This window comes from Montipora foliosa, chromosome 1, assembly GCF_036669935.1.
Source record: "Montipora foliosa isolate CH-2021 chromosome 1, ASM3666993v2, whole genome shotgun sequence".
Taxonomy (NCBI): domain Eukaryota; kingdom Metazoa; phylum Cnidaria; class Anthozoa; order Scleractinia; family Acroporidae; genus Montipora; species Montipora foliosa.
The window spans coordinates 15,955,185-15,977,684 of NC_090869.1; the positions used below are offsets into that span (position 1 = coordinate 15,955,185).

At 40.5% G+C, this 22,500-nt stretch overlaps 1 protein-coding gene across 3 annotated transcripts in view; it reads left to right on the forward strand.

Annotated features, from left to right (window-relative positions):
• The window catches only part of LOC137991148 (uncharacterized), a 23,235-nt gene extending 1,316 nt beyond the window's left edge, over positions 1-21,919 (forward strand). Inside the window, exons 3-10 of one of the 3 annotated variants that reach the window (XM_068836272.1) lie at positions 306-459; positions 2,275-2,342; positions 13,874-16,134; positions 18,197-18,242; positions 18,358-18,603; positions 20,315-20,392; positions 20,644-20,878; positions 21,000-21,919. In XM_068836272.1, the coding sequence (XP_068692373.1) occupies positions 306-459; positions 2,275-2,342; positions 13,874-16,134; positions 18,197-18,242; positions 18,358-18,603; positions 20,315-20,392; positions 20,644-20,837 (3,047 nt within the window). In that variant the 3' untranslated portion in view covers positions 20,838-20,878; positions 21,000-21,919. Of the gene's footprint in view, positions 1-305; positions 460-2,274; positions 2,343-2,824; positions 3,438-13,873; positions 16,135-18,196; positions 18,243-18,357; positions 18,604-20,314; positions 20,393-20,643 lie in introns of those variants that run through there. The other 2 variants (XM_068836266.1, XM_068836278.1) reach the window with 2 other exon arrangements.
• The last annotated feature ends 581 nt before the right edge of the window (positions 21,920-22,500 follow it).

A 22,500-nucleotide genomic window follows, 5' to 3' on the forward strand; every position in this document is an offset into this window, starting at 1 on the left:
TAAATACTCCTAGTCGCTTCATGCTACAGAAACCGGAGATAAGCGCCGGCCTGATGAGCCTTCTGGCTCGTAAGCGGAGACTTTTTCACTCTCAGATGTAAAAGGGTTAAGTTTGTTAATTGATTCACAGATAAATATTACCTGTTTTGTTAAGGAGTGTTCTCTTTACCCTAGAATCTGAGCTCAAGTGAGCCCATTTCTGTTACTTGACAGCTTCATACATGAGAGCCACCACTTTATTCTGAATATTTGACATTCTCATAAATTTATTGTTGGTGTTGCTTTTTGTTTTGTTTTGTTTCCAGATGAAGCTCAGGGTGACAAAGGTAACGAGAACATCCGACAGAAATGGGTTCAGAATCATGATCGAGCTGAGAAGCTAAAGCAGTATCTGAAAACTAAAAGCAAAAAGAAGCCTGTAGCATCTTCAGGAGAGGGAAAAGAAGGCAACAGTAAAGGGTTTGTGGTGTATTTTGAAAATGTGTTAACAAACATTTACTTTAACTCATTAGAAATTAGTTGTTACTTCACAGTAGTTGCATTTAACATGTTTGTGATCATGCCATTCCTGTATTCCATGCATTGTTCCCAAATATTAGCTGTTTAGAAGAGGGCCCTTTCTATTATTTGCCCTAATATTAGCTAAATAAATGCACTAACTAGTATACCTTGCAATGGAGTCACTGGTGGATCCATGAAACTTTGTGTCAAGCACTTTTTGACACTATATTTTAGATGACAAGTTACTTCAGCTGCACATTATTACTCTTAGACTTGTCCACTCCTTTGACGTTCATTTTACAACTGCAGGACCAGGAATAGTTTTATCTCATTCACAATGCCATTGTATGAAGAATACTTACTAGATTTTAACATTTTATCACAACATGTAGAGTTTTCATTCTTTCACAAGTGTTTGGAAGATATTTATTGTGCTGTCAGATGTATTGCTAGGCTGATTAATTATCTTCTACAGCATGACTAACAGGAAAATTCTGCTCTCTGTTCACTGATTGAAGTTCAGTCCTGTTGGACAGGGTTAATACACGGATGGGTGTCACCAACTGGGAACATGCAGTTTTTGGTCTTGTGGGGCTCTGGAAATACAAAGCAGTGACGGCACTATTTTACTTCCCATTAATGTGGATAGAATTTTTATTCTGGTTGTTTCTATACAATGTCATGTAAGATGGCTGAGCTTTTACATGTACTGGCTCTCAAATGTGCTTCAAGGATTTTTCTCCAAGGTTGCTGCCTAAGACAATTTTTCCGGAGCCCTTCGGGCTTCCAACATTAAAAGTTAGTAGCCCGAGTCATTTTTTCAAGAGCCCAGAATTAATTAATTAAAAGTGAGGCTGAATCACCTTGTGATAAGTTACAGTAGGCGGCCGTTCGGGCTACTCGTTCAGAAATTTGGTCACCCTCGCTTGCAGGTAAGGCGACAAAATGCCTTCAGAAAAAATATATGACCAATTGCAGCAATGCCCAGATAGATCATATTACACAGGTAGATTCCCTTAAGATTTTAGGAGTAAGCTTTCAAAGTAACTGTAGGTTCACAGAGCACGTACGCTGCAAGTTGGTAGAGGCAAACAGGTGCCTGTTTGTAATTAGAAGTCTCAGGAAAGAGGGATACAATCAGGCAGATGTAGACCATCTGTTTGCTTCTATTGTACTGCCTAAAATTACTTATGGTCTCAGCGTTTATGCAGCCTCAAGCCCCGAGCTCACTACAGTCCAGAATTTTCTCTGTAGGTGTTACAAGCGCAAGTACATTTCATATGCAATACATGTAGATGTTAATGAATTGATAGATAAGTCTGACAGGAGCATTTTTAATAAGATAAAGAAAAATTGTAACCATCCTTTATATGAAATTATGCCTAAGATTAAACAGACATCACTTAGGTTAAGGAACCCTACCAGCCTTTTACCAAGAATTCACACGGAACGCTTTAGGGCTTCTTATATCAATAGATTGTATTTTAAATAAAATCACAAAGTATTTACATTCCATCTTTAAGGGGTGTATGGGAGAATACAGCAAACTGTAAATACACTTCCCTCATTAAAATAAAATGACAAAAGTCATATTCTTTCCTTGCCTTATCTGATCCTACTGTATAGCCAGTAAATATAGTTTTATGTTCTCATGAACAAAAAATATACAGTACAGTATCATTTTCAATAATTTGTTTTGAAGTTGCTATTTGAGCTGAAGAATACAATAATTAACTCTTGAAAAATGTTACTTTTTTTTACCTACAACAATAGAAAAGATGATCGTAGTGGAGATGAGGATGATGGTGCTGAGAGCAAAAAACTTAGAGGACAGTTAAATAGTAAGTCAACTCCTTGTAATTATGAATTCACAAGTTTCCTTATGTACAGTTTGTTCTGGATCATCATCTCATGTCTTGATGTGGTGTGGGTTAAATTTGACCTCAGGTTTGTCAGTTGAATTACTGTTACGAGCTATTATAGTCATTAAAATATGGTTACTTTACTTTTGAGGTGTTTAATCCTCTTCAGTGGCAATTCGAGATTACAACAGCAGACTTTGGTGACTATTGTACCTTCATTTAGCACATGTTTTATTTCTTATGCTGTGGTCATTATTTTTAATCCTCCCCCCGCCCTTTGGATTGCTGGACTTGAGAAGATAATAATATTATTATTAGTAGTAGTAGTTGTCGTCCAGTGCCACCACTTGCTTAATCCATTCAACCCTTAAGCAGCGCGCATTGACTATTAAAATCATCTGGCATTAGACAGAGTAAAATCTGTAAGTATCACTCTCAGAAGGAAAATTAAATTATTACCAAGTTGAATAATTATACAGATCATCAATTCCATTTCAGTGTGATTTTTCATTTGTATGTTTGTTATGTTTGTTTGTTTTACGAGACATCTGGTTTGTCTCTTCTACTGGGCAAACCTGCCCAGAGGGAAGGAGCACGAACAGGACTCGAGGTCCTATGCGAAGTGCTCGACCCTACCCTATTCAGACCAGAAAGACCAGACCACAACACCGGGAACTACATGCCCTGCACTTTACGACAAGTGTGCGGGTTCTTTTACGTCCCACAGGATTATGAACATTGAAGGGTTGTGAGACGGGACCTCCGGCTTATCGTCCTTATCCGAGAAGACTAGAGAGTCTAACCATTTGCAGATGTAATTACAAAGGCAGCACTTTCTCCTCAGTTATTTAAAGACTCTGAGTGTTGGTCCGGCTGGAGTTGAACTCACGACCTCCCGCGTGACAGCCCGGTGCTCAACCAACTGAGCCACCGGTGCGCGGTTATCTTTAATAGGTGCCATTGTAATGGAGAAACCCAATGTACAGTGGGCAGATGTTGCAGGATTAAATTCAGCCAAGGAAGCCCTCAAAGAGGCTGTCATTCTGCCTATAAAATTCCCCCATTTATTCACAGGTAAACATTCAGTACCAAAGATATCTGAAGACATTCTCGTCAGACATACCTTTGTGGTTATAATGTACAGTAGTTTGCCTGCTTTGGCATTGGCATGCAAAGTCAGAATTCTGTTCCTTATTGTTTGGTGGATTTTAAGTATACTTTATGTTGCAGGTCATTTTGTTCCTTAGGTTATTTAATTTGCAACCAAACTAGTTCATTTTGTTTCAACCTCGGTCAAATGGTTTCGACCGAAATCAACCTACAGCGTGCTGTAGGTCAATTTGGGACAGGTACAAAACACAGGTCACAGGTCATTGTTTTACTAAAACAGATAGTATCCTAACAGGACTTGAAATTGCGACCAATACAGTCGCATTTGCGACTAAATATCTGGAGAAGTTGCAAATTTGCAGTAGTTCTTGTTTTCATTTTCACTCTTTCGAAACAAAAGGGTTAGCAGTTGTGACCGGCAGATTTCACCAAAATGATTAAAATACCCTGCACTTGTTTTTGAAACATGAAACAGTCTTTGAATTATTATTATTACACTACCGGTGTTATTCCCTCAGCTATTGAAAACGTCATGGTTACACTCATGTTATGACTAGGTAATAACATCTTTTTCTGCATTGGTTGTCCTAGTAATTTGTCGAAGCAATTATTGCTCTTTTCCAAATTGTACCGGTTTAAATGTATTAACCACAGAATACGTACTTCTACAAGAATGGGGGATTTATACTTTACAAAGTTGTCTGGTAAGCTTTGCATGGAGAATCAGGAGTAGCAAGGTATTTTGCAGTTGTTAAACTTTACTCATATAGGAGAAAGCAACACATATCGTGCATTTTTACCTTTCGACACACCCATCCGAAAAATTGGCTTTTGCCCTGAGCGGGACTCGAACCCACGCCTCCCTGATTACTAGTCGGGCATGCTAAGCCACTACACCATCAAGGCTACCACGCTGGCAACGCAGCAGATTAATGAGGTGACTTACATGTAGCAGCGTGGGGATCCCTAGGGCCCAACTTTCCTTCATTTGAGTGTGTATCCTTGCCTCTAAAACCCCAGAAAGGGTTAAGAACACATGAAAGTTAGAAATTTCGAGGCAAATGAAAGGTATAGACTACATATAGGAGAAAGCAACACATATCGTGCATTTTTACCTTTCGACACACCCATCCGAAAAATTTACTCACCTGATTAGCTTGTGGTTTCCATCTATATGCCACATTGCAGTAGGGCTTACCACATTGTACTCTCGTCTTTCTCTTACATTCAGCCACCTCATCACAGTTCCCTCGGGGTCAACTCTTCTCATGCTTTCTCTTACTCGTGTCTGCTGAATGAATAATCCCCTTGATCTAGTAAGGTGACCCAACACCATACGGTAACCAGAGTTGGGATGCTGCTGTTTAATATCAAGGATGACATTGTCCAGTGCGTTGTTGTCATTGTTAGAAAAAGAATGAGAAATTGACATGTCAAAATCCTTCAGTCGTCTGTGAATGGTTGCCACTGACACATTAAACATGCGCGCCATGTCCACTGCTTTAAAACCCATAATCATTCAAGTACGATAACTGGCTTTCGGTAATGATAAGCTTTGGCCTACCAGGCGAGGCTCTTTGCTCAGCTTGTGCATAGAAACGAGTGCTTTGTAGGGAATCTCGCTTTTTTGTTAGGAAATCGATGACATTCCTCAGCTTCGTTGTCGTAGATTCATTTATCACATGTACAGATTCAAGACGCACGCTATGGTGATATTTAACAATTAGACTCGTAGCCCGCAAGGGCTACGGGTCAATAGCCCATGAGGCGAAGCCTCATGGGCTATTGACCCGTGGCCCTTGAGGGCGAAGGGTCTAATTGTTTTAGTATCACCCAACTAGTCGGACAGAAAAGGCATTAATAAAGTTAGCAAATGCAAGTTGAAGAAATATTTATATGGGAATAAAACGAAAGAAAGCGTCACGGTTTTCGCTACTGGAGGACTATTACTAATAGTCCTCTAGTAGCGTAGCCAATCAAATTCAGGATTTGCATTAGTCCACTAGTTGGGTGATACTAAGACAGGTTAGCACGAGTATACAAATCGTCAAAATCGTGCTCTAAACTCTCTTCATCGGTTTTATGGGAGGACAAGACTTCCAAAAGCGATCTAACCCTAGAAAGGAAAATTTCTTTCCCAGATGAATCAGTGTTTGACGTGTTCGCCATCTTTTCCCTTTATCGAAATCTCTCCCGCCAATTTGCTCGCTAGGAAAGCCGGGAGCCCTGCTGTCGCGTTCGGGTCCAGTCTCAATTGACTTCACACAAAGAAAAACTTAAAGTCGAATAAAACGAATGTTGAACTTCAAAAACGAATGTTGAGGTTGAATAAACGAATTTTGATCTGAAAAACGAATGTCAAGATTTGAATAACACGAATGTTGAACTTGAAAAACGGATGACAAAGTGAACACAAGTTCACGACCGTAACGCCTAAATAAAACGAACTTTAAATTGAAAAACGAATGTCGAGGTTGAATAAAACGAATGTTAAAGTTGAAAAACGAATGTCGAGGCTGAATAAAACGAACGTTAAAGTTGAAAAACGAATGTCGAGGTTGAATAAAACGAACGTTAAAGTTAAAAAACGAAGGCCGTTTGTAAAAACGAGTGATAAATTGAATTTGATAAGGAAAACGCGCCATACACTTTGTCTTGCACAAATTCCAGCCTATCACCTGCATGTTACCAATTACTCGCTTTGTTGTGTAAGTAGATGCTTTCTTATGTGTGATGCCGTCGAGACTGCTGATACCAAACTCCACCACTGAAGTGTCTAGTCGCTCTTGGTTGTCATTTAGCACAATCACAGTCAGCTCATGCGGTCTCTCTAACAATCCAAATTCAGCAGCCACGTCACTGTTAAGATACGACTGACTGCTACAAGCAGTTGCAGAAAGGTTGAGATACTGCATCGAAAATTCACTTCTTCTTCCTAAAACGCATCTTCCACTTCATAAGAAAAGTCTTAATGCTCCTCCCTCCCCTCCCCCCTTTTTCAAGGTTGATACCCTTTAGTTTGAGTGGCAAATGCAGGGGTGAACAACTCATCCTGCTAGCAGAGCCTTTCTTTTGCTTGCTCGATTGTGGCGTTCTCAAGAAAGACTCTGCATGAATCGAGTAAGATCTTTATTGAATATGCGTTGCATGTTGCCAGGATACAGTCTCGAACTCAAGCCTAATATGCCGGATCTCGCCGCCATCTTGGTTTTTCATGGTACAGCGGGCTCAATTATGACCATCGGTTTTGTCACTAAACGGACGCTCGCACTGGAAAAACTGGTTTGACGAGAGAAAACAAGATTGACTAGTCCAGAAGTTCGGGCTGCGGCGGCTTCAAAGAGTTGACGCGATTCGGGCAGAGCCTCCTTTTCTCCTCCTCAGTAAAGAAAAAGACAAAAGGAGGCTCTGCTCGCAGGGTGAGAACAACTTTGCTTGTGGGGGAGGGAGGTTGGGGATGCGTTGAATTGGATGAAACGCATTGTACGGTTTATGACAGTGGTGCCATTCATTAAGTACACTGTAACAGGTCACATCGCCATAAATGCAGGTTGAACAGCAGAGTTTGATGGCATAGTCGTAGTGAGGGTTCTCTGAACTACTTCCTATTCTGTCGGATGATCTCTCATCATGACCCATTCTGGGTTCTGGATTACCGTCATTCCTATCCGCTTCTGGATGTTCATGAAGCAGTCGATGGTGGAAAGATCTGCACCCATTTAAATTGCACATTCTACTTCTTAAACATCTCTCTCCGCGGTGACCATCGGAAAGGCAACGAAAACGCAGTTTATGCTTCTTGACTACTTCCCACTTGCTCTGCACTGCCACATTCTTAAAACTCTGACGCTCCCACAGACCATGTTACCCACTGCACACCTTACACTTTTTGCTTGAAATTTTCTTGCTATCAGACTATGTATGGTCCACAAAGGTCCGTCCACGCGATAATGGCTTGTCTTGCTTGGCACTGCTTTTTTGGATACCTGTAATAATCTCTGATCTCTTTTGTCAAGAATTCAGGTTCTCTGTCAATGAACTCTCTTAAATCTCATTCGCTTTCTCTGCCTCCATTATTTGTAACCCATTGTTTGTACTTAGCAAGGAGGCTCTTGTTAAGTTTTCTTTGTAGCGTTATGTACAAGTAACCACCAGTGATGTTTTTAATGAAGTCGGGAAAATGCCATATGAAAACGATTGTCTCACAATTCCGCTGATGATAGATAGTACAGAACTTATGTTATCTCTGACAACATGCGTTGGGATCGGATCGAGAAAGCAGGTCTTGTTTGAGGCGGAGGATGTAATTTTCTTGATGCTTTCATTTGATAGGGGCGTGAACTGAGGAAACTCACAGTGAAGTACTCTGTTTTTTATGATGGTGGTCGAAGGAAGGATTAATTAATCCGTTCTTAGGTCTTGTATTTTACCAATAAAGAAAGCATTGATGTCACAGCAAGTTTTTCAAGAGAATCATAAGGAGGTAGTATAGTAGTGTTTACAGAAAAAAGGCGATCGATAAGTAAAGTGAAATGAGCACCAAATATAATGAAGTGAACACCGAACGAATAAACCACCCAGTACTTTGAAATGACCACCGAATATAATGAAGTATGCACCGAGTATAATGAAGTAAACACCGCATTTAACGACTTAAGCACCGATTATCATGACCAAAAGTATCATAAGACAGTTATGGCGTTCCATATGAGACTGCGCAGTACGGACTACTTTAACATGTAGAAAAAGTAGATTTGATGTTTGGTCATAGTAACTGAAAATTGCCACGACCAAGTCGATAGGCCATTTTCGAAATATCAATATTCGACTTGATAGTGAGGCAGACAGGACAAAAACAGTAGAAACGAGTTGCAATGAATGTGAAAGATAAACATATCCACTTTCCTTTGTCTTTGTCCCCTAAACCTCTCTTTCATGCTATGTATTTTAAAGCTGAATTTTAGTAAATCGAAAGTGGCCTATTAAGCATTTCGTTCAGAACTTGAAAGAAATGAAATGGGCAGGTACATCAACTCGTAGTGCTCACCTCGAATTGCGAGAAAACGGTTTGGAAGCCAAAACTATTCGACATTTGCCCCGATTTCACCAAGGTTAGTTTAAAGATAGGGCTAGGGTGATTTCTCGAGGCCTTTCGTGAACGATAGCGAGAGTGTGACCGGAAACGTCAATGGACCTTCTGATTTTTCATCGGACGGGTTGGTCACTCGGACCCCTCATACGTTCCCATTTGTAACAATAGGGTTTGTCAGTAAACTTTCATTTTGCGTGATTTTGGCCTGATTTCTGGTTCGCGTGACATTTAAGTGCACTTCTCGTGCTATGCCCATTTGTGAACTGCTGCTGCTCATTAGTATGGACCGCTTCCTGCCAAAACACCATGGCGGACGCTTAATGAGATGGATCGTGCTCTAATTGAGCCATTCGTGTCACGTGGTACTAAACCCGGCCTTCAGATTGGCCACTGGCTCTATGAGCCAGGTGTACTACTAAACCAGAAAGGTTTTAATTGAAAGACAACCTATTGTAACAAACGTGCCTGTGGCTGGGCTAAAACCTGTAACGCTGAAAATTCGCTTTCTGATTTTTAAGTGTTGCTGCTGTTGAAATCCGGACTTACGGAACACCTTTAATGAGCAGATTTTACCGAAATTACATAACGAAAGAAGAAGGACAAAAGTTCTTGACCTTCGTTCAGGACCATGAGCCAGAGGTTTTGATGTTAGTTCACGGATTGGATGGGTTGCCAACCCATAAATTACCCGTCTATGACGAGATCATTCAAGGGATAACGCTTCCAAAAAGTTCAGAAGGGATTATACCACGCCTTGAAGCTGGGATGAAGTTAACTGTTAAGCTTGAAAAATAAGTACGTCAATACGTGAACACTACAGCACAACCTTAAGGTGATTTCCTGGTTTTGCATTGCGTGACCCTACTGCGCATAATTTCTTGCGTTATTGGCGCGCGCATTAGCTCGCGCACATTGATGAAATGGCGGATTTTCATTGATGCAAAGCTTAATCTGTCAAGGAATGGCTATTTTCTCCTGAACGAGTTCGGTGACCCCGCCTTTTTAATGGTGTTGTGTACTCGTTATGGGTACACGGAAAAATATTTTAAGGAGAAAAAAATTTGGATAGTAGAAGTTTTAGTATTTATATCGAAATGCCCTGAAACTGCATTTGGAGACAGACGTGAGTGTGAGGTGATGATGTAGTTGTCCAATTTGCTTGCATTGCCTTGCAAGATTGAGCCATTTGAAATCACTTTACTGAAGGATTTTAACCCGGACGAACAAGTAGGCTCAAGTTTTCAGTAATATTCAATAGCGTTAGCTATATAACAACAATTGTTCCGGTTGATTACGTTTCGAATGCTTCTCGCGTAATTCCGTACAAAACACTTAGGGTGCGTTCGATTGACCGTATTCCGGAATAGGAATACGTGAAATAGAAGTTAGAAATCCTTCGTTTTTAAGGAGACTGACATCAAAATTGTCAAACACCTGCTAAAATGCTATTTTAAACATATCTTTCTTATCCTTGTTGCTTCAAAACGCCAAACATGCCGTTTTAAATAATCACTCCACGTATCCTTATTCCGGAATTGGGTCAATCGAACGCACCCTTAGTATAAAGGGCATGCAGTGCGAAAACAAGCACGGTGACCCCATCTTTTGTTATGCATTTTTTAATGTCCTGTGCATGAATATATAAATTGTGCCAAGTTTGACAAAATCTGTATGTCATTTTCAAGGGAATTACCTTAACCCAATGTCTTATTGTGTCCGTAGACACAGGCTTAAGTGGCTTTACCTAACTTGGCATCATCTGACTATAAGTCTCCCTAAGAAGCTTATAGTTCTGATCAAATACTCCCTAAGAGTGGTCACGAAACACAATTTTGGGTTGGCAAATTATTTAAGGTCAATCACCCTGCCTTTTGAACCTGGTGTGGATTGTTCAACATGTTCCCGTAGTTGATTGGCTCCTGGTGTCCTATTATTTATCATGGAATCAACATTACGAAGTAGTTCTGCCTTCTTTGGGCAGTGAATTAAGCTAACAACACAGTGAATTTCAACGTTAAACTCTTAAGAGAAAACTCATTGACAGGAGACACTATAACGAGCCATCATGACAGGACGAGATTCGTATACTTTAATAGACCTTATTCATAAATGGCGGTCAATTTATAATTCTTTTGTCGAAGTGCAAATTAGCCTACCAAGCCTCGATACCACACAGTGAATTGAAAAGAATTCTTGCTCTAAAATGAGGCTCGGCAGGCTAATTTGCATGTGGACAAAAGAATCATAAATGTGACCGCCATTTATGAATAAGGTCTATAAGAAATCTTGTAAGTAAGGGATGTTATGTCAACTGGGACTCCACCTATTGAGGGGAGTATAGATGAAAGTACTGGGCAAGCAGCTTTAATTCTACTGTAGCTGAGCCCATCATTGAATAAAACCAGTAAAAATTCTATTAATTTTCCTAAAGAAGAACAATCTGAACTAATCTGCCTACTACGACATAAATTTAAGGCATTTTTTTGTTTTAGGACTCATACTGTTTACGTGTGCCTTTCCTCCTCGACGTAAGGATAACTAGGGTTGCATCTGCAGAAATTCTTTGCCTTGAGATGCATTAATTCCCTGAAAACATACTTGATGGATTTCCATCAATTTCCTGAGAGCCCATTCTATATTATCATTAAATTAGATAAAACTCGATCCCTTATCGGGGTTAACATTCTCTTTACCTGGTAATGAAATTGCTGTTGTCCGTAGTTTTCTAGCAATACACCATGTCCACATCTCACGAGCAATCTCATCGCACCCAAAAGAGTGCTTTCCACCTAATTACTCAATGTAGGGTACTGCAGCAAAAAGAGCAGCAAATATTTCTAATTCATTGATGTAAAAGTTGAACTTCTTTTTAGTCCATAAACCCCCTGTTTCGTCTGCACTGCACACTGCTCCTTTTTATGAGGTATCTGAATGTATGGAAAATGTGGGAAAGCCATTGACGCAAGCTTGAATTAACTTTGATGTTGTTGACCTACCATCCGAGGTCAGCAAGTGAGGTACCTGATAATACCATCAGTGAATTGAAATTTCCATTGCTTTCTTTGAGAGCTTTAATTGTTTCTTATTTCTTGGCTTCTGTAGTAGAGCTGGGCATAGTTAACCCTAGGGAATGAAGAAAACCACCAAGCCTATCACTTTTTTGTAGCTTTTCAGCTTTTTCGGAAGTGGGCCTTATAGGGAGGAACGGGTGGTGGACGCGTGGAGTGGGATGTTATGGTTTCATGTTGAATGAGTTTAAGGCAAACCCCGAAGAGTTGGTGCGAGACTGGAATGTTTAATAGAAAACCCACTTTAGTAAGAAGATGGTCAGTTTCCTGAACATTTTTACTGCATCTTTAAATGAATACCGTTAGAGGTAAGAATGCGAATCATCAATGTACCCAACATTCGTGTGCCCCACTTGCCTAGAAAGTAAACATTGGAGTAAACAGGTGGATATGAGACCATTGGGAAGGCAGGTGAATCTGAACCAATTTCCCCTTCCAAGAGAACTTGAAATATTTTTAGTTCTCGTCAGGTGGGACAGAATAACAGGCATCTCGTGGATCTACTAAAGCCATGTAACACACAGGTGTCATAAGACACACTCCTGAAGTTAAAGCTTTCCATTTTGAAATGATGGTTACTTATACATTGATTTGGGTTCTTCAAATTGAGGATAACCCTTATATCATCCAGTCGGAACTCTGAGTGGTCTGAGATATCTGGGGCAGAGTGGACTCTGGGAGGCAGCACCTGGATTTGCTTTCGGTCGCCAGCCTAAAAAATGCTTCATTTATTTTCCTTCGCTCGGAAAATGTTTCCTTTTCCACCAGAGGATTGACATTTGCAACGAAAATGAGAGTGGCTTTGACCACTGTGACGAGAGGAGGTAGATGTCACTTTCCTGCTAACACGCTTTACTTTGGAGATATCTTTTACTTGCTTACACAGATCATCTCCGGAAAGTTCAGCAGTCAACGGTATAGACGCTGAGCATAGGTGCTTGTAATCAGAGTGCAGGTCAAGTGTCATGATTTGTATTTATCTCATTGACACCCTTCTTCGCGGCGCGAACAAGAGCTGTCATACCTTTCACGATGGATTTTTGTGGCTACTCGTAAAGTTTTTCTTGAAGTTTATCTTTAAGTATGCTGTCCCGAACTGGAGGAGTCACGTTTTTTGTGTGGTCTTCGTGAGTGGGAGGTCCTGTTTCCGCAGACTTTCCAGAAAATCTCCGGCCAAACTGGCTCCTTTGGATTGTTTATCTGTGCCATGTCCGTTGACTTTAGTCAAATGGTGATTAACCGCTGCATCAACATCAATGTGCCTGCTTTGTAAATGTTGTTTTGCTGTCACGTCTTGGCAAAGTTGTGGTAGTGAGAACTTTTGAGAGATTACTGTCGTTTAGAGTACCCTCGGTGACAAGCATTTTGCATTTCCAAAGTGTGTGCGATAAAACAGACGCCAAACGCTCTTTCACCAGTGAAAAAGCTTTTCCATATATACTTTTTTTTGTGTGCCAAGCGCCGAGCTTCAGTCCTTCAGTCTTTTTTGTGAGTGCTGTGGTTTGGGTGTTATTTAAATTTCTCTCCCGGAACTCGGAGCATCTCCACTGTGACTTCTTTAGGAGCTTAAACGATTTAACCCACGTTGTACAAACAAAAGCTCGACCCACTTGAAAAGACAATCATTCACTAACAAGGTAACAACGCTCTGAGTTCACGCAGGCCAAGTGCTCTCAGACCAGATCAGCTCCAACTTCTAAGGCCAGGCTAATGATGTTCTCTCGTTCAAGGCTGGATGGAAGGCAGAGTCTTTTATGACAAAATGACTTTAGAGGGCACGTTTACCAATAAAGTTTTGGAGAGAATTTCAACTTTGCTTTAAGACTAACCGGACCTTAAAGTTCGACTAGCATTGTCGAACACTGAGTCATAAGAAAGAAAACCGGAAACAGTTAGGGTAGTTACTTGCGTATTTTGAAGTTTGCTCGTGTGTTCTGACCTTGCTATGATTAATTACTACATGATGAAAATTCCGGATTTTTGCAGATACTCACGGCTTTTCTCATTTTGACACTTCCTTTGAGTTTGTAAATCGTAGAGGTATTTCTGTTGGGCACTCAATGAAATTTCAGATACGTTAATATTAAACTCACTCAGTGATTGCCTTGGTGAAATTTGCCGTCCCCTTTTCCACTTAAAAATCACTTACCCGGTAGTTATTTCGGTTTTACATTTACACGACGAAAAAGTGTGTTTTGCTGCCTTCTATTTTGCTAATACTTGACCGGTTGTCTTAATAGTGAGTCCTCCTGAAATTAATTTACGTGGTCCCAAGGCTTTGGAAGCATATAAAAAGGCCCTTAAAGAAGGAATGACTCGTGTAAAAAGGATCCCAATCATGTTAATTGGACAGGACCGCTCAGGAAAGACCAGCCTGAAGAAGTCATTGAGGGGAATACGATTCAATCCTGACGAGAGCAGCACTGTTGGGATTGATGTTGATCCGTCCTACTTTAAAGTCACCACTGAGACTTGGAAGATTGGGGAAACGGATCAAGGTGCAAACAAAGAGGTGGCGACTTCTTATGAGCATAATATAGCTCTCTTGGTTGTTGAAAATCTAAAGGAACAAGAATTAATTTCTGAAGAAAGGACTGTCGACAAATCGGCCGATTCTGAAAAATTTCCCCTGAATTTCACGTTAAGCGCACAAACTGAAACTGCAAAAGATCCCTCTTTTGAGACCGATGACAAGTCTCTTGAATTCCATTCACTTGAAAGCATTAATTCTCTTCCCTCATCTGATATACCTGAGGACATAGAAACCTTGATTAAGAAATTGCGAGAAGAAGCTGACAAGATCGAAGAAGGAGATGACATTTATTCGGTTCTTTGGGATTTTGCTGGACAGTCCGTTTACTATGAGACACATTCACTTTTTCTGACACCAAAAGCAATTTACCTTCTGGTCTATGACCTAAGTCGAGATCCTTCTGAAAGAGCCAAGCCCGTGAAAAAGCAAGGAGTGTTCAAGAAAACTGAAGACAAGTACAGCACAAGAACTAACCACGATTACCTAGACTACTGGATGACTTCAGTTGCATTACTATCCAGTCCAGGTGAAGATCATGCTGTGCATTCAGCTTCGACATCCACAGTTCTTCCCAAAACCCTTCCGCCTGTTTTCCTAGTTTGCACGCATGCGGATGAACCTTATGGTGGGGAAGATCCTAATGACGTGGCCGGTGAAGTGTTGGAAAAATTGGTTGGCAAACCATACATGACCCACTTGTGTGATGATCCCATTCTAGTGGATAACACTAAGGCAGGCCTTGAATCGGAGTGTCCAGGAGTAGTGCGCTTACGAGACGAAATTGTAGCGGTTGCCAAGGAACTGCCACAAATGAAAGAAGTTATTCCAGTCAAATGGTTGGGATACGAGAAAGCGCTTCAAAAAACCTTGGATGAAGGTCATAGATGGATTTATTTTGAACATGCAAAACGGATCGCATCTGAAGTCTGCCATATTCATGACGAACAAGAGTTTGTAACATTGCTTGCTTTTTTGCACGATCAAAGAATTTTGATACATTTTGATGACACTGCTGAGTTAAACAAATTGGTTATCTTGGATCCTCAATGGTTGATTGGTGTGTTCAAGAAGGTGATAACTGTTAAGCGCTATGATCATCAAGAGAAAGAATTCAAAGAGTTGTGGTTCAAGCTCGAGAGAGAAGGAATCATGGAAGAAAAGCTGCTGCAGCATGTCTGGGGCCAATTTATAGAACATGATACCTTTAAAACCTTCATTGTAATCATGGAAAAATTCAGCTTGCTGTGCCCTCTGCCTTCATCAGATGCTTTCGGTAATAAGCAATACTTAGTGCCATCCATGTTAAAGTCGCATCCACCAAAGGACGTCACCGAGTTGATTGCCTCTGCAGAACTTCCTTCTCTCTTCCTCAAGTTTGAATCTGGACAAATTCCTCTGAGGTTGTTTCCGCGGCTTGTGTTGCAGTTCTTTCAGTGGGGCCAAAATGAATTTTGGAGTTCACTGCATCCTCAGTTGTATAAGAACTTTGCCAGATTTTACACCGCAGCGGACGAAAACTGCTCCGTTGTACTCTTGTGCCATACCTCGTTCATTGAAGTCATTGTTCACAGGGGAAATGTCGCACCTGGACTAAAAGGTGATTTTCAGTCAAATCTTAGCATTTCATCTGATGCTCAACACGATTCATTTGAAGTGTTCTGCGCTGGCGCTGTTTATAGACAGCTTGTTCTGGTTCTTGAGTGCATGCGTAAAGAATTCTGTTGGTTGAAGCGGATGAGATATCAAGCTGGAGTCGTTTGTCCGGTCTGTTGTCATGGAAGGATGGTCACCTACTGCCGCACTCATGTCAAAGAAGGTTGCGAGCAAGAGGAATGCCTTCATTTTTTATCTGAATCTGAGTTGCAAAGTGCCAATCACTTTATTACCTGCAACAGGTCAGCGACCGCAAGAACTAACAAAGTGTGGGTTAAGGATTTTGCAGCTTGGTTTTCTTGTCCACGTAAAGAGGTAATTACCGCTTACAATGATTTTTAGAGTAATGGAGTAACTAGCTGAAAAAGGTCTCTAGTGTGAATTGGCAAACACCAAGTAAACTGGATATGGAATATGTTTTGAATATTGCATAAGTCGTTTCATGCCTTGCGCTCACAAATATCCAAAGATAAAGTAGATTATGGGAATCAAAAGCTAAAACATGATAGCTCCTCTAAGGACTGGAACTAATCTAAACTAACAAAGTTCGCCTGTCGTTCGATCTCTTTATTTGTTACTCGTCGAAGCGCGGATAATTTTTGAAAGTGCTACTTACTAATTTCTAGCCTGAAATGACATTCGCTTAAAAGGAAAAATACATGTATACGAGATTAAAAGTATAAAAGAAAAAAGTGCGAGTAGTTGAGCCTTCGCTAAGACAAAGTGCTCGATGCGGTTTGCAGGGCGTTGTAGAGTAAAAGAAAATCACAGCCGAAACGTACATACTGTACGTTGTCCGTTAACTCTGAGTTTCACGCTTACGCGATCGTTCGACGCGTGACGATTGCGTAAGCGAGACACTTATAATTACGAAAATTTGGTTTTATCAACGGAGTTGATAATGTAAAGTGGCCACCGTACAGAGATTCTAAAAGCTGAGGTTTCGAGCGTTAGCCCTTCGCGTCAGAGCCAATCGAGGAATTGTGGGTTATGTGTAGTTTTTATAGTAGAGTAGGAGCTACGCTATTAGTGGTAACATGGCAACGTGAAAAATAGTAATACATTAGTTAAATGAAAAGCGTTCGTTAATACCGTAAGGATTAAGAGTGCCGATTTGGAAGATGAATTTTTGTTCCAGATTATTGCGGCTTTCCGTCGTACCTAGACGTAGGGAAAGGCCGCAGATAGCCATGTGTTTTTTGGTGTGATTAGAGAGATTAAAATGACGAGCGACTGACTTAGATGCATCCCTGTGATTCTTCTTAACATCGCGAAGGTGTTCGCGGAATTGGTTGCTTAGTCGTTTCCCTGTCTCGCCAATGTATAATTTATTGCATAACGTACAGGTTATGCAATAAATGACATTTTCGGAGGTACATGCGAAACGATCGGTGATCTTAACAGATCGCTTAGGACCCGATATTCTGCTAGTGTTAAGAATGAAAGGACAAGTTTTGCATCGTGAGCGCGCACATTTGAAAGTGCCGGGTTGCTCGTTAGTTTTGAGCGCGCTTCTAACTAAAAAGTTGCCGACGTTTTTGTCGCGTTTGAATGAAATAAGTGGAGGTTGCGAAGAGATTCTACCAGTCTCGGGGTCATTTTGGAGTAATTTAAAAGTGTGCACTACAAACCTACAGATTCTCACAGTTATTTGTTGTATTCATTTGTCATATCCATCACATGTCAAGAACTCTATTCCTTATTCTCAGTTTTTTAGACTTCGACGTCTATGTAGTGATGACTTCAATTTTTCCAGCAAATCAGAGGAGATGTGCCAGTTCTTTGAAAAACGTGGCTGTCCTGTCTCATTGGTCCGCAAGAATCTGGAACAAAAATTCACCTTTCAAATCGGCACCCTTAATCCTCACGGTATTAACGAACGCTTTTCACTTAACTAATGTATTCCTATTTTTCACGTTGCCATGTTACCAAATTTTTGTATAGTACTTCCCCACCGACGCAGCACCACAGTTTCTTTAGAAACTACCCCCTTCATTCACTTATAATCTCTCTCTCTCTCTTTGCGTTAGATTGTGGCTGTCTTAAGATTAACCAACTGGGTTATGTAGTATAAAAAATCAATGGAGTATTCGAACTTACAAAAGAAGTTAAATGCATGGTGATAATGACGTTAGTAAAGCATTCAATAATCTGGCATAAGGGTACTTTGTAAGACTTGAACCAATTTTGGTGTTTGGTGTTGGATGCTAAAATGGTTTAAGAGCTATCTGTCGGGCCACAAGCAGCGTGTGCTTATTGATGGGCAGTCGTCTACTTGGAGCTATGTTTACTCTGGGTAAGCTCAAAGGTCTGTCTATAATGTGGCTTACTTTTCTTTGTAATTACCAGCTTTCTTCATGTTCTTTTTTAATCACAGACAGCAGCTGATGTGGTTGATGGGAGCGTTTTATCGTCTGGTAGAGGTACGTTTGTGGTCTGGTTCTTGCTCTGATGTTCCCAACGAACGCTGAGCGAAACACAAAATGCAGCATTTTAGTGTCAGTAAGAAGGCTTAATTCTCTCCTTAATTTCCTTTAGGGAGTGAAGACAATTCGCCTCCCCTGCTTCCTTGCAACGTTGTGGAATCACTTTGTTCACGTTCATGTGATCCAAAAGAAATTGTACTTCAGCTGAAAAAAGGTCTACATTTAGACCAAACGCGTTTGGAGCAACCAAACCCGGAAACACAGAGAGTGATCCGTTGCCTGGCAAAGATTGCAAAGAATTCAAACAAGATTGAAGTTTTTAAGCACTTGAGAGAAATTACACCCGCAGGGACAACTGGTGAGTTTGTCAATAGTGATTGGTCGCTGTGCAGGTTAGGTGACTACTCTATCAGTGCATGGCTGGGCCAATGGCTGTTTTGTACCACTGGTTGCAACGAAGAAAAGTACTCATATTCGTAGCAAACAGCCAGAACCACTTGTGTTAGCTGTGTATATTTTATGTTGAATTAAAAAGCAAATTAAGTCAAAAAGAAAAGTTATATCTGAAAATGAAGGTCAGAGGAATTACCAGTAATCGATATTCTGTATTTTCGGGCGAAAGTCATCAACTGTTTAAACAATGTTTTAAAGTGATGCAGCGTTTATTTCAGGTCCGAGGGAGACGTATTCATTAATTTTAAAACAGCATTTCTGACATTTATGCAAAGTTCCGTGTTGTCAGTTTATGGTCTCGAAAATTTTGATTGGCGGCGTGTTAGAAGAAAACTTGATTTTTTCTAGTTTTGTATGTTGCAGCCCTATTTTGGTATAATTTTAAGATCATTTTCTTTACATTTTCTTTGTGGGGTTTTTATGGTAGTGCACTGTAAGTGCAGTACACGCTATGTCACCGGGTTGTAAGAGTGTAAGAGCGTATAAGTCCGTGGTGACAATAGGCCCGCAGCGCGTGCATAACTCACGAACATAAACAGGTCTGTTGAAAGCGTGCTTGAGTTTCAACAAAATGAGCTCCAAAATGGGCAAGAATTTGTGACGCTGATGAATAATAAAGCAGCTGCTATTTCCAAAACGATGGAATTACTTGGTAATAAATAACCTAATCTAGGAGAGTAAATTTTGGACTTTGCAGAAACAATGGTCAACCTCAAGAGATGGGCGATTGTGATCTTTGTGTTGAATTCGCACATTTCTTGTCAAACTTTATAACACTTGAAGATAAAAAAACCAAACTAACAAAAACGAAAATCCTGTATCTTGCCATCATTTTGACACAGATGTATCCTTGTTTCGCGAGTAAACGCGCAAGGTAACTTAACTTAATCACAGCGCCCGCTGAATTCGACGACGATTTTGCGATTTACTTTTGCGATTTACTTTTGCAGCCAAAAGTACGATAGGAAAATTGAACGTAGCAAAAATCTCCCAAACTGTTTTTCGCCGATGGTAATTTTGTGTATTCGAGGTTCAAAATTTATGTTGTTTTCACGTCGAAAATCTTTGAGCGTGAAAATAGAATTTTCGGTGCTATGTTTCTGACACGGCAAGTCGTACATTTTGAGGTCACCCATCCAGATACTAACCCCGCTCGACAGCGCTTGACGTCCGTACAAATTTGTCTTGGAAAGGTGTCCAAATCTCAGACACGCTTAAAACTTGAGGTGCAAAGAAGGGAACTTGAAAATGAGTAACATGTCACCCTCGAAGCCAATGTATCTCGATTCCCTTTTACTTTCTTCAATCTTTCTGGGTTTAGTATTTTACAAGTAACCACATGCATTCTCAGGGCCCGGCTATTTACCTAAGACATCTACCATAGCACTCCTGTGATTTATAGTACCAAAACAATACTGTGTACAATTAGAGCTGCATATTACGCAAAGACAAACCTTGAATCTCCTGGAAAACAAAACCCATCTCCAGTGACAATTATGGAATAAAACGCTGTGTACGTTACTGCACTACCACATGTACGCATTGCGTGCCTAATTTTTTTTTCGTTTGGTTTTCGCATTGCCGTATCCAATAACTGTGGCCCATTTTATTTGTAGGTCCTTTGCTACAAGGAAACCTTGACATTCGAAATATCCCAGTACGCCAGATGAGAGAACTTACAATAGACTTGAGCGGTAAGTTGTACCAATTATGTAAAGACGAGCCCTTATTTAAATTAGTTATCTCTTCGTCAAATCAGTCAAGTGTGCCACGCATCCATATTTCATATCCGAAATCCAAATGTATGATTTTTATATGATCTGTATTAGAATCAGAGGTGGTAGTATTTGGAAAAGCATTCTCTATTGGTTACTTGGTGCGTGACTGGAAAAATGATGGCGAAAAGCTCTTGAAACAACAAGAAACGTGTATATTTGTGTTGCAGGTGGAGAGGAATGGAAGGATGTTGCTGAGAGACTAGGCCTCAGTCCAAAAGAGATCCGGTTTCTTGATAAGCGAACTCTGAATCCATGTGATGCTGCTTTGGCTGCTGTAAGTCAGTTGCACTACATTAGCGCAGACAAGCTGTACGATACTTTAACTGGATGTGGACTACCTCTGCTGGCCGATACCCTGTAAAGTGACTTATTCAGCCTCTAAGGGGTCGTCACAGCCCCAAGGTGCAGTCGGTTTCAGTTTGCTCTAACGTGTTTGTGCATTGTCGCACTTCATATTTTTACACTAACTTTTAGCGCTAGCACTGCTTAAGATATTTGTTGCAACTCACATTTCTTTCAAAAGGTGACAGTGTCGTTATGATTTGACTCAGTCCCAAATATCTTCACGGGTCATCTGGAAAGCGGCTTGGAACAACAACGACTTAGCAGATGCCTCAGTCGTCCTCTGGTGTTCTGTACAGCTCGAAACGTACAGGCAAATTATATGGCTCAATGTTATTTTCCAAAGTGTAAATGAACATCTCTCAAAATATTTCCTTTCATAAATAAACAATATATCAATTATTTACTCGCAGTATCTGATTTTAAATATATCTATAACAAGTACGAGTGTATTTGTTTTCTTAATTATACTTATGTTCTTTTAAGGCGCTGTTACACTGTGCAATTTTTCGTGCAACTTGTCTCGCAACGCCATTTCTACAAACATTCTCACATTACGAAACAAGTTGTTATACGGGTAGTACACTGAGCAACGTAACGTTTCATGCAACTTGTCTCGTTTCGATAATCACATGAGGTTAAAGGAGCATTTTCATTGGCTGGTGCCGCAAGCCGTTGCGACACAAGTTGCAGGACAGATGTTACATTGCGCAGTGCTTCGAAAAATCGGTGCAACCGTTGCAGAAACAATTATCTTAATTATCTTCTTTCTTTGTTCAAAACTTTGTACGAACAACGTCAACTTTGTACAAACAACGTCAACTTTGTGCAAAGAACGTCGACTTTTTTGTTCAAACAACGTTCACACTTTGTACGAAACTCAACTGTTTACGAACAACATCTAGTTTGTGCAAACAACGTCAACTTTGCGCGAGGAATGCCGACTTTGTTACAACGTCCACACTTAAGCGAACAGCACCGATTACCGGACCCACGAAGATAAGAGAAATTATGGATTGACCTGCTTGTGAAGACCGCTAATAATAGACATTATTGAGGACGCAAAGCCAAAATGGCGACTCAAAGTCAAAGAGGCTACGTAAAAGAGCACGTTGCTCGATCTGTATTAAAGGGAATTCTTAGTCTGTTACATGCTGATAACTTTCGGAATAATGAGATTAATTATCTTTATTTTAGAATTGATAGGATAGAGCACATTTTGGCTCTAAGTTCACAGGTTGTGGATATCGAATACAGCGTGTTTCAGTATGCAATTGGTGCTAAGGAACGTCTAGCATATGAGTTGGACCGGGACTTTGGGATATTGTACGCAAAAGGTGTTAAGTGGAAATCGAGGAGGTCCACGATATGATGTACAAAACATCATTGTACACGTACCTGATGAGTTTGTGACTGGTGTCAACGTGCCATAAAACTTTTGGGCCGTACACACTGTACCTTCTGCGGTGAATTATTTGAAGCTGAAGAGACCTCATAAGCACCCCTTCAAAATCTACTTTTTGCAGACTTTCTTATACGCCACTCCTGAATTCCCCATTTGGCGTAGTATCCCAACGGTAACACTGTACCTACTGCGTGGAAAATGTTCTTTTACATTCTTTACGATTTCATCTAGTTCAGAGTGCGACATCTGGCAAAATTTTGTAGACAATGAAATTCCA